The sequence below is a fragment of the Bos indicus x Bos taurus genome, chromosome 14, assembly GCF_003369695.1.
Source record: "Bos indicus x Bos taurus breed Angus x Brahman F1 hybrid chromosome 14, Bos_hybrid_MaternalHap_v2.0, whole genome shotgun sequence".
NCBI classification, from domain to species: domain Eukaryota; kingdom Metazoa; phylum Chordata; class Mammalia; order Artiodactyla; family Bovidae; genus Bos; species Bos indicus x Bos taurus.
The window spans coordinates 73751571-73764745 of NC_040089.1; the positions used below are offsets into that span (position 1 = coordinate 73751571).

The 13175-nt window shown below is 37.6% G+C and overlaps 1 protein-coding gene across 1 annotated transcript in view; it reads left to right on the forward strand.

The window, feature by feature from the left end:
• Nucleotides 1–8175, forward strand: part of C14H8orf88 (chromosome 14 C8orf88 homolog) — a 36645-nt gene extending 28470 nt beyond the window's left edge. Inside the window, exon 6 of the mRNA XM_027561590.1 lies at nt 6329–8175. Coding sequence (XP_027417391.1) covers nt 6329–6352 — 24 coding nt within the window. The 3' untranslated portion in view covers nt 6353–8175. The remainder of the gene's footprint in view (nt 1–6328) is intronic.
• The last annotated feature ends 5000 nt before the right edge of the window (nt 8176–13175 follow it).

Below are 13175 nucleotides of genomic sequence, written 5' to 3' on the forward strand. Positions count from 1 at the left end.
CTTACTTGTGGTTTTAGAGGAGATGCTTTCAACTGCACCATTGAGTACGGTGTTAGTTGCAAGTCTGACATATATGGTGTTTATTATATTGAGGTATATTCAATCTGTGCCCACTTTCTGGAGAGTTTTTGTCATAAATGGGTATTGAATTTTGTCAAAATATTTTTCTGCATCTATTAAGATGATTGTATGGCTTTTATTCTTATGTGGTGTATCAAATTGAGTGATTTGTGTATACTGAAGAATCCTTGCATTCCTGGGATAAATCCCACTTGGTCATGATGTATGATCCTTTTAATGTGTTGTCAGATTCTGTTTGCTAGGATTTTGTTGAGGATTTTTGCATCTGTGTTCATCACAAATCCCACTTGGTCATGATGTATGATCCTTTTAATGTGTTGTCACATTCTGTTTGCTAGGATTTTGTTGAGGATTTTTGCATCTGTGTTCATCAGTGATTTTCTTTTCTTATGGTGTCTGTCTGGTTTTGGTATTATGGTGATGGTGGCCTCATAGAATGAGTTTGTGAGTTTTCTTTACAATTTTTGGAACAGTTTCAGAAGGATAGGTGTTAGCTCTTCTCTAAATGTTTGATAGTATTCACTGTGAAGCCATCCAGTCCTTGAATTTTGTTTGTTAGAAGTTTTTTTTTTATGACAGTTTCAATTTCAGTTCTTTGATTGGTCTGTTCATATTTTCTGTTTTTTTTTCCTGGTTCAGTCTTGAGAAGCTCTAACCTTTCTAAGAATTTGTCCATTTCTTCCAGGTTATCCATTTTATTGGCATTTAGTTGGTTGTAGTAATCTCTTAAGATCCTTAGTATTTCTGTGGTGACAGTTGTCACTTCTCATTTTCATTTCCAACTGTATTGAGTTTTCTCTTTTTTTTCTTGATGACTCTGGATAAAGGTTTATCAAATTTGTTTATCTTTTCAGAGAAACAGCATTTAGTTTCATTGTTCTTTCTTATTATTTTCTTTGTCTCCATTTCATTTATTTCTGCTCTGATCATTATGATTTTTTTCCTTCTATTAACTTTAGGTTTTGTTTGTTCTTTCTCTAATTGTTTTAGTTGTAAGGTTAGGTTGTTTATTTTTCTTGTTTCTTGAGGTAAAATTGTATTTCTATAACCTTCTGTATTAGAACTGCTTTTGCAGCATCCCATAGGTTTTGGATCATTGTGCTTTCATTTTCATTTTTCTTTAGGCATTTTTTTATTTCTTTTTTGATTTATTCAGTGATCCATTGTTTGTTTAGTAACATATGGTTGAGCTTCCTCCTGTTTGTATTTTTTATATTTTTTTTCTTGTGGTTTACTTCTAATCTCATTGTGTTATGATCTGTGATTGGCAGTCAAGTGGGCCTTAGGAAGCATCACTACGAACAAAGCTAGTGGAGGTGATGGAATTCCAGTTGAGCTATTTCAAATTCTGAAAGATGATGCTGTGAAAGTGCTGCACTCAACATGCCAGCAAATTTGGAAAACTCAGCAGTGGCCACAGGACTGGAAAAGGTCAGTTTTCATCCAGTACCAAAAAAAGGCAATGCCAAAGAATGCTCAAACTACCACTCAATTGCACTCATCTCACACGCTAGTAAAGTCATGCTCAAAATTCTCCAAGCCAGGCTTCAGCAGTACATAAACCATGAACTTCCAGATGTTCAAGCTGGTTTTAGAAAAGGCAGAGGAACCAGAGATCAAATTGCCAACATCCGCTGCATCATCAAAAAATCAAGAGAGTTCCAGAAAAACATCTATTTCTGCTTTATTGACTATGCCAAAGCCTTTGACTCTGTGGATCACAATAAACCTTGGAAAATTCTGAAAGAGATGGGAGTACCAGAACACCTGACCTGCCCTCTTGAGAAACCTGTAGGCAGGTCAGGAAGCAACAATCAGAACTGGACATGGAACAATAGACTGGTTCCAAATAGGAAAAGGAGTACGTCAAGGCTGTATATTGTCACCCTGCTTATTTAACTTATATGCAGAGTACATCATGAGAAACGCTGGGCTAGAGGAAGCACAAGTTGGAATCAAGACTGCCGGGAGAAATATCAATAACCTCAGATATGCAGATGACACCACCCTTATGGCAGAAAGTGAAGAAGAACTAAAGAGCCTCTTGATGAAAGTGAAAGAGGAGAGTGAAAAAGTTGGCTTAAAGCTCAACATTCAGAAAACGAAGATCATGGCATCTGGTCCCATCACTTCATGGCAAATAGATGGGGAAACAGTGGCTGACTTTATTTTTGGGGGCTCCACAATCACTGCAGATGGTGATTGCAGCCATGAAATTAAAAGATGCTTACTCCTTGGAAGGAAAGTTATGACCAAACCTCAGTTCAGTTCAGTCGCTCAGTCATGTCCAACTCTTTGCGACCCCATGAATCGCAGCATGCCAGGCTTCCCTGTCCATCACCATCTCCTGGAGTTCACTCAAACTCACGTCCATCCAGTCAGTGATGCTATGCAGCCATCTCATCCTCTGTCGTCCCCTTCTCCTCCTGCCCCCAGTCCCTCCCAGCATCAGAGTCTTTTCCAATGAGTCAACTCTTTGCATGAGGTGGCCAAAGTACTGGAGTTTCAGCTTTAGCATCATTCCTTCCAAAGAAATCAGGGCTGATCTTCAGAATGGACTGGTTGGATCTCCTTGCAGTCCAAGGGACTCTCAAGAGTCTTCTCCAACACCACAGTTCAAAAGCATAAATTCTTTGGCGCTCAGCCTTCTTCACAGTCCAACTCTGACATCCATACATGACCACTGGAAAAATCATAGCCCTGACTAGACGGACCTTTGTTGGCAAAGTAATGTCTCTGCTTTTGAATATGCTGTCTAGGTTGGTCATAAGTTTTCTTCCAAGGAGTAAGCGTCTTTTAATTTCATGGCTGCAGTCACCATCTGCACTAACCAGATGGTTGGATGGCATCACTGACTCAATGGACATGGGTTTGGGTAGACTCCGGGAGTTGATGATGGACAGGGAGGCCTGGCATGCTGCTATTCATGGGGTTGCAAAGAGTCCGACACGACTGAGCGACTGAACTGAACTGTGATTGGATAAATACTTGATATGATTTTATTTTCTTATGTTTATCAAAGCTTACTTCACATGGTTCAGCATGTGGTCAGCCCTGGAGAATGTTCTGTGTGCACTTTGGCTTCTGCTTCTGTGTATTCTGCTGCTTTAGGATGGGAAGTTTTATAAATATCAGTTAAATGTATCTGGTGTAATGTGTCACTAACCCTGTGTTTTTTATTGATCTTCTGTCTGGACGATCCCTCCATTGATGAAAGTGGGGTGTTAAATTCCTCCAGTACTATTGTGTTACTGTCAATTTTTTTCCTTTATGGATGTTAGTATTTACATTATATATCGAGGTGCCCCTGTATTAGGTGCATATATTTAACAATTGTTACATCTTCTTAGACTGATCCCTTTATCATTAGGAACTGTCTTTTTTTCCCTAGTATAACAGTCTTTGTTTTAAAGTCAATTTTGTCTGATATGAGTATTGATAATTCCATTTTCTTTTGATTTCCATTTGTGTGGTATACCTTCTACCCCCTCACTTTCCCTATGTTTGTGTTTCTAGATCTGAGGTTGGTCTCTTATTGATAGCATATATACTTGTCTTATTTTTGTATCCACCCTACCAGGCTTTGTCTCTTGACTGGCACATTTAATCTGTTTACATTTATGGGTAATTATCAATATGTGTATTTCTGTTGCCATTTTCTTAATTATTTTGGGTTTGTTTTTGTAGGCCTTTTTTCTTCCCCCCTCTTTTGTTCTCCTGTGGTTTGGTGACCAGCATCTTTAGTGTTGTGTTTGGGTAGCTTTTTCTTTTGTGTCTTTGGGTTTCCAGAAGGTCTTGGAATAGGAAATGACAACCCACTCCAGTATTCTTACCTGAAGAATCCCGTGGACAGAGGAGCCTGGCAGGCTACAGTCCATGGGGTTGCAGAGATTCAAACAACTGAGCAGCTGAGCATAGGAAAGTTTTTTTGGTTTGTTTTGTTTTTAATTAATTGAAGGATAATTGCTGTACAGAATTTTGTTTTCTGTGAAACATCAACAGGAATCAGCCATAGGTATACACATGTCCCCTCCCTCCTGAACCTCCCTCCCATCTCCCTCCCCATCCCACCCTTCTAGATTGTCACAGAGCCCCTGTTTGAGTTCCCTGAGTCATATAGCAAATTCCCGTTGGCTGTCTATTTTACATATGGTCATGTAAGTTTCCCTGTCAGTGTCTCCATGCATCCCACCCTCTCCCTCCTCCCCTGCCCCCATGCCCTTAGGTCTGTTCTCTTATGTCTTTCTCCATTGCTGCCCTGGAAATAAATTGATCAGTGTCATCTTTCTAGATTCCATATATATGCATTAGTATATGATATTTATATTTCTCTTTCTGGCTTACTTGTACCACAGCTTCTTTATCCATTCATCTGTTGATGGGTATCTTGGTTGTGTTCATGTTCTAGCTATCATGAATAGTGCTGCAGTGAACACTGGCGTACATGTGTCTTTTTGCAATTTTGGTTTCTTCAGGGTTTATGTCTAGTAGTGGGATTGCTGGGTCATGTGGTGGTTTTATTCCTAGTTTTTAAGGAAGTTTTACTATAACAGTACATATATCCACAAGTTTTTTTTTTTTTTTTCCAAGTTGGTATTCTTTCCTGCTTAGAGGAATTCCTGTAACGTTTGTTGCAAAGCTGGTCTGGTGCTTTTGTTTATCATTTTGTTTGTCTTAGCTTTTGTTGGTCTGTAAAGCTTTTGATTTCTCCGTCAACTCTGAATGAGAGCTTTGCTGGGTAGATTATTCTTGGTTGTAGTTTCTTCCCTATTATCACTTTAAATATATCATGCCACTCCCTTCTGCTTGCAGAGTTTCTGCTGAGAATTCGGCCAATAACCTTATGGGAGTTCCTCTTGTATATGATTTGTCCTTTTCCCTTCTTGTTTTAATATTTTATGTTTGTCTTTGATTTTTGTCAATTTGATTACTGTGTGTCTCAGTGTGTTCTTCCTCGGGTTTATTCTATCTGGGACTCTCTTTGCTTCCTTGACTTGATTGACTGTTTGCTTTCCCATGTTATTTTCTCAGGCCTTTCCCTTTCTCTTCTTCTAGGACCCCTATGATTTGAATGTTGGCATGTTAAATATTGTCACAGAGGTCTCTGAGACTGTCCTCATTTATTTCATCCTTTTCTATTGTGCTCCTCAGCAGTTGTTTTCACCATTCTGTCTTTCAACTCACTTATCCATTCTTCTGCCTCAGTTATTCTGCTATTTCCGTCTAGTGTATTTTATATTTCAATTATTGTATTTATCTCTGTTTGTTCTTTAGTGCTTTTGCTTAGTTGCTCAGTCGTGTTTGCCTCTTTGCAACCCCATGGACTGTAGCCTGCCAGGCTCCTCTGTCCATGGGATTCTCCAGGCAAGGATATTGGAGTGGGTTGCCATGTCCTTCTCCAGGAGATCTTCCTGACCCAGGGATCAAACCAGGTCCCATGCATTGCAGGCAGATTCTTTACCGGCTGAGCTTTTGTTTAACATTTCTTGCATCTTCTCAAACTTTGCCTCCGTTCTTTTCCCCAGATCCAGGTCATTTTCACTCTTGTGATTCTGAATCCTTTTTCTGGAACGTTGCCTATCTCCACTGCATTTAGGTGTTTTTGGAGAGGTTCTGTCTTGTTTCTTCATCTATTTATGATCCTCTCCCTTTTTTGTTTAACTTTCTGTGGTTATGGTTTTTCTTTTAGAGGCTGCAGGATTGTAGTTCTTTTTGTTTCTGCTCTCTGCCCTCTAGTGAATGAGGCTACCTAGGAAGCTGTGCAAGCTTCCTGATGGGAGGGACTGGTGGTGGGTGGAACTGGGTCTTGTGTGGTTATCAGGGGCCATGCTCGCTGAAGCTTTCATCTGCTTTTCTGCTGATGGTTGGGGCTGCTGTCCCTCCCTGTTAGCTGTTTGGCCTGAAGCAACCCAGCCTTGGAACCTACAGGGTTCACATTATTTTGGACAAATCATATACACTGAAATTGAGTTTACTTCTGTTTTTTGCATTAATAACATTGTTAAAAAATTAGGTACTACAGAAGCAGAACTGGTTTGGAGTATAATCTGTTTTAAAATGAATTGCATATGTTCTTCTATGAAAAAACTGTTTTTTTTGACAAATTCCAGTTACTTTAATAGTTTCTTTAGAAACATGCATTTAGATCTGCAAACAATAAGCCACAGAATTTATTCAATAAAATAATTATTAAAAGCTACATTCATTCAACCTAATTGGTAAATTAACATTTTCTTCTTTATTACAGGAAAACAACCAAAGCTTTAAGTAGCATTTTAAGAACATATGTATTTGAAGATAAAGAATTATTCATTTTCTATTTTGGACACCTGCAAATGAAGTGGATCTAGTAACAATAACTGTAATGACTGTGCCAATTCAATTTATTTTTAATTTCGATGGTTGGGTATTTGGTTTCTCCTAAAATGAGAAAGAGATTTAAACCTTAAAAATTTTCTAATCAGTTTCAGCTTTGTAGGCAGTTTCCTGCATAAATTGGGAAGTAACACTGAAAAGTAAGAATTTGGTTAGTGAAATGGGAAGACTGTGTATTTATAATTTGAATGCTACTTGCAATTTTTTGTTTTTCATCACCTGTAATAATGGAATGGAAATGTAAGCTGTAAAGATTCACAAATATAAAGTATTTGCTACGATGTATATATGATACATAATTTCTTGTTGCTTTAAAGTTGCTTTTGTTTCGTTTCCCGCTGATTTCATACTAGCACTTGAAAGGATCTTTACAATCTCCATAGAGGCTTAGAATAATTCAGGATGTTCAATGAACAGTTCTCAATGACAGGAGGTAGAATATTTTAAGAGGTATTTCTTTTCAAATATATGATTGATCTCTAGGTTTGTGATAATAACAACATTGTCTAAGATTCTTTTATTTCGAAAAGAGGAATAATTGAGGAATTTGCAAATAATTGAGGTGCATTAAATTTCAATTCTGTAATTTCTTATAGCAACAACATGTATGGATGAAGAATCTGGGGGTTTAAACTTTTAGCTCCTAGAAATTTTATACAATAAACCTGCAATTTGTCATTCTGGATATTATTCTTTAAAAAAAAAAAAAAAGTTCCAGCGCAGTGTCACAGATACTGAAAATTGCTGATATAAAGGTAAGTGTAAACTCTGTCTGGTTTGAATCTCTCAGATCCCTGGGTCCATTGGCAAGGAATCCAAGGACATCATTTGTCAGAAAGTTTATCTTAAACTCAATGCTGAACTCCTAAAACCATGACCTTTTTCTTCACTTGTCTTTGGGCTTGTTACCCAATTCAAACTTTAGTCCAAGGTTTCCCATCTTGGTCTTTATTACACTACTTTTCACTGTTTTGTTCCCCAGAAAAAGATTGCTCTTTAAATAGAAAAAAAGCCTTCACTAGCCATAAATTTATTAGTTTACTTAAAAATGAGTATAACCTATGGTCCAATTTTTTTCACTTGTTTTTGCCCTATTATTTCTGTTATATCATAGGTTCTAGTATTTATATGTGTATGATACACACACACTTTCACATACATACACAAAAATACATGTAATTCATAGAAGAGCTAGGGTCATGTCAACAAAAAAGTAATTAAAAAGATTTACCATATAATTAACTTGGTTTGCTTTATTATTTATCTATTCTTAAAGGCTTTTGACTCTACTTAAAAAATGTGATAGAACCTATTCCAATTTGGAATCTAAAGTGCCCTTTACTTAGCACTGTTACTGAGAGCAGAACCCTTTTGAAGTCATACTACCACTCCACTTGGAAACTGCCTAGTATCCACAGGATTTGATGTATTTTCTGAATCTACTGAAATGGACCGGCCAGAAAAATATATTGATTGGCTATAGTTTGTATTTTCGTAATCATTTATAACCAGGATTTTCAAGAATATTTGTATATCAAAAGTCCCCAAGGTTTCAAACTCTTTTGATCCTTTCTTACTGTATATAATCAAAGTGAGACTGCAGAGACTGTTTTATTATCTCTTTGCCTTTGTACATACATACAGCATATTTAAATAATCATTGTATATCTCTATTCGTATTGTTCTTTGCTTTGTATGTAAATTAAAACAGTTAAGCCAGGTGTTGTTTCATAGTGTTTTCACGTTTAGAAATGACCAGACACACACACACACACACACACAATATGACTATGTATGTCAATATTCACTACCTACTTCTAGTAGAAGCTGTGGAAAATTCTTTAATTTTATTTGACTTGATTGAGGGTATATAAAGGTCTTTGTTAGACTTTATATTAGTTTATGTTATATAAACTTTTATATTTAAAAAGTAAAATTTTAGTTCAGCCTTTCTTTTTGTCTGAGTTATCCAACAGTTAAAAAACTAGGAAAAATTCACTTTATATTTGCTTCCAAGAGGACCTGTAGTTTCAAAGGAATTTGGACTAGAGAATAACATGGTAACAAATTTCTATATGCATTGAATTTTCATTAGCAGTATTTATCAGAATAAAGACATTATATCAAAAATACTTCATTTATGAGCTTGTACAGCAGAGTATATAAGGTACATAGTCTTAGTTGATCTAGTGATGCTGAGATTAGTCATTCTAGGGTTGAAACAGTAAAATAGATGTTTTTTGTCCACTACATATTTTATTATTTCCTTGAAGTTTTATACGTATTTTATAATTCTTTGTTCACTTAGGTTAAAATTTTGGTTTTAAAACATTTGAAATTGTTGTTGTTTAGTCACTAAGTCATTTCTGACTCTCTGAGACCTCATGGATCTGCATGCTAGTTTCCTCTGTCCACTATCCCCAAGAGTTTGCTCAAAACCATATTCATTGAGTTGGTGTTGCTATCTAACCATCTCATCCTCTGTCGCCCCCTTCTCCTTTTGCCTTCAATCTTTCCCAGCATCAGGGTCTTTTCCAATGAGTCAGCATTTTGCATCAGATGGCCAGAATACTGCAGCTTCAGCAACAGTCCTTCCAATGAATATTCGGGGTTAGTTTCCTTTAGTAGTGATGGGTTTGATCTCCTTGCTGTCCAAGGGACTCTCACGAGTCTTCTCTACCACAGTTTGAAGGCATCAATTCTTCAGCACTCAGCCTTCTTTATGGACCAACTCTCACATCTGTACACGCTATTGCTGCTGCTAAATCACGTCAGTCGTGTCCGACTCTGTGCAGCCCCATAGACTGCAGCCCACCAGGCTCCTCTGTCCCTGGGATTCTCCAGGCAAGAATACTGGAGTGGGTTGCCATTTCCTTCTCCAATGCAGAAAAGTGAAAGTGAAGTTGCTCAGGCGTGTCTGACTCTTCGAGACCCCACTGACTGTAGCCTACTAGGCTCCTCTGTCCATGGGATTTTCCAGGCAAGAGTACCGGAGTGAGGTGCCATTGCCTTCTCCACATCTGTACATGACCCCTGGAAAAACCACAGCTTTGACTATACAGATCTTTGTTGGCAAAGTGATGTCTCCTCTTTTTAATATGCTGTCTAGGTTTGTCATAGCTTTCCTTCCAAGGAACAAGTAAGTGTCTTTTAATTTTATGGCTGCAGTCACCATCTGCAGTGATTTTGGAGCCCAAGGAGAGAAAGTCTGTCACTGCTTCCACTTTTCTTCCTTCTGTTTGCCAAGTGATGGGACCAGATGCCATGATCTTAGTTTTTTGAATGTTGAGTTTTAAACCAGGTTTTTTACTCTCCACTTGCACCTTCATCAAGAGGCTCACTTTCTGCCTTTCGAAGAGTATCATCTGCATATCTTAGGTTATTGATTTTTCTCCTGGCAGTGTTGATTCCAGCTTGTGATTCATTCATCCCAGCATTTCACATGATGTGATCTGCATAGAAGTTAAATAAGCAGGGTGACAATATGTAGCTTTGTCCTCGTTTCCCAATTTTGAACCAGTGTGTTGTTCCATGTCTGGTTTTAACTGTTGCTTCTTGTACTGCATACATGTTTCTCAGGAGACAGGTAATGTGGTCTGATGGCTTAAAGAGATGGGAATGTCTTTAAGAATTTTCCATAGTTTGTTGTGATCCACACAGTCAAAGGCTTTCTGCTGGTGGTGGTTTAGTTGCTAAGTCATGTCCGACCCTTACGACCCAATGGACTATAGCCTGCCAGGCTCCTCTGTCCATGGGATTCTCCAGGCAAGAATACTGGAGTGGGTTGCCATTTCCTTCTCCAGGGGAAATCAAAGGCAATGAAGCAGAAGTAGATATTTTTCTGGAACTCCACTGCTTCCTCTGTGATCCAGCAATTGTTGGCATTTTGATCTCTGGTTCCTCTGCCTCTTCGAAACCCAGCTTGTTCATGTAGAAGTTCTAGATTCACATACTGCTGAGGCCTAGCTTAAGGGATTTGGAGCATAACCTTGCTAGCATGTTAAATAAGTACAATTGTATGATACTTTGAGCATTCTTTGGCATTGCCCTTCTTTGGGATTGGACTGAAAATTGACCTTTTCCAGTCCTGTGGCCACTGCTGAGTTTATTACTTAAATGCAAGTGTCTATTCTTCATAAGAAAATATAGACCTCTGGACCATGTGCCAAAAATTTGAACCACATTTTCTTAAAGTAAAGCTGCCCTCTTTTATTGATATGTTTAACTTACATGCATGGAATGATGATACCAATACATGGTAATGCATGGTATAATGGTGTTGCATTACTAAATGATACCATGTCACAAAACTGTTCACTTGCAAAAAAAAGTATAACTTGACAGATGGATAAAGAGTCTATCAATTAATTATAGTGAAGGCTGGTATATGCTCATGTATTAATACTAACTTTTCTAAGCTTAAACAGCAGAAAGATATTTCTCACAATTTTAGAGACTAAAAGTCCAAAATAGAGTGCTAGCAGAGTTGGCTTCCTTGAGATCTTCCTCCCCGGCTCACTGTTGGCTACCTTCTTGCTGTGTCCTTGTGGCCTTTTCTCTATGTACCCGCATCCCTGCTGTCTGTCTCTCTGTGTATATAAGGGTTTCAGCCATATTGGATCATACGTTAGCTTTGTAAGTAACATAAAGCGAATAGTTACAGCATCCTGAGTTGAGAATGGTGTAGGTATTACTGAAGAATAAATTCTACTCACGGAAAATCAGATAATTAAAAATCACAAAACACTGATTTAACCTTTATAATTTATGACATCGACAAAAGCTGTCTTATGAAGTAATATTCTAAAAGTTACCACTTTAAATATTTTTTCAATTTTGTTCCTCTATGTATATTTTTTCATATATTTTCATATATATGCATACTTTTCCATATATTAGGGTTTTGTGACTAAAGGTTTTAGTTTAAAATGTAGCAATGTAACAGCAAATACTGAGAGTAATAGTGAACTTTGAAAGTTGAGCTAAAAGACACATTAAAGATAGAGTCATAGGAGACATTTAAGAAGAGTAAATATATTTAAACGAAAGTAGAGAGTAGGCTCGGGCTTCCCTGGTGCTCAGCTGGTAAGGAATCCCCCTGCAAGGCAGGAGCCCCCGGTTCGATTCCTGGGTCAGGAGAATCCCCTGGAGAAGGGATATGCTACCCACTCCACTATTCTCAGGCTTCCCTGGTGGGTCAGATGGTAAAGAGTCCACCTGCAATACGGGAAAACTGGGTTCAGTACCTGGGTTGGGAAGATTCCCTGGAGGAGGGCATGGCAACACACTCCAGTATTCTTGCCTGGAAAACTCCATAGACAGAGAAGCTTGCTGGGCTACAGTCCATAGGGTTGCGCAGAGTCGGACATGGCAAGCGACTAAGCAGCAGCAGAGTAGACTAGTAAGTACAGAGAATTTCCCTGATTCACGTTTTAGATGAAAACTTGTTTTTCACTTGGAACAATGAAGAAAATGTTTAAGAAAATCTTAATTGTTCAGGATCCAACATAAAGCTGAAAAGAAAAAATAGTTTTTTAAATAATGAAAGTAATGCAGGGCTAAGTTAGTTCATAGTGCAAATGATTGTCAGAGTATTTTCTCTCATCTTTATTCTGTGTAATTACTTACCTCAAGTTACTTTTTCCTGACTTGACTGAATTTTCCTATGCAATTGTTAGTTGTACCATATCTTTTGGCACTTGGTTGCAGTCTAAGTTTTTGTTATATGAATAGAACTTGTCTTGGCTGAGAGGGGTGTCCCTGGTGGCTCAGAACGTAAAGAATCTACATGCAGTGTGGGAGACCTGGGTTTGATCCCTGGGTGGGGAAGATCTGGAGAAGGAAATGGCAACCCACTCCAATATTCCTGCCTGGAGAATTCCAGGGACAGAGCAGCCTGACAGGCTACAGTCCATGGGATCGCAAAGAGTTGGCCCTGACTGAACAACTAACACTTTGACTTTCACTTTCACTTTATCTTAGCAATGAGGTTTTAAATGCCCTGAGCAAAAAATCATGTTGTTACTGTTTTAATTTACCCAGTTCAGAAAGGTTGGGTATAAGCAAGTGGATGTTCTTTAAATAATACTTTTTAGTAACATTGTAAAATGCAAAATATGTTACCCAGTAAATATAAGTATCCCAAAAGACAAACCTATGGCAAAGAAATAAGTTTGGTGGAATGAGGTGAGAAACAGACAAATGGAAAGTATTAAAATTTGTCTTCAAAGCTGTTTAAATAACATCCTGACTGTTAATGACTGATCTTGCTTTCTTACATATAATTTTTTCCCATAGCCATATGCTTTCTCTTCTGCCGAGGGATATTCTGCTCCACTGACCAATCCTCATACTCTTGTCTAGGTGTTTAATGATGGCTCATCAGCCTAGGCTCCATATTCCAGTATGCCTCATTTAAGTTATTTTTAATATTTGTGAGTTCATAGGAATATATTTTGGTTTATATTTTTGTATCTAGGTGCAGACTGGTTTAGGTACACCACTTAGAAATCTTAATTAAATACAATATTATTAGGAATCTTTATTTGTGAATTAAATTAGTTAATAGAAGCTCACTCATTCTGTGTTTCTAACTAATAGCTTTTCTTTCAGATTTTAATTTTAGGTCAAACTATATGCAGCTAAAACATTTTTAATTGTTTTTATTTTATAACCACATAATAAACATAATGCTAACTAGTTCTTAAAAATATAAGAAG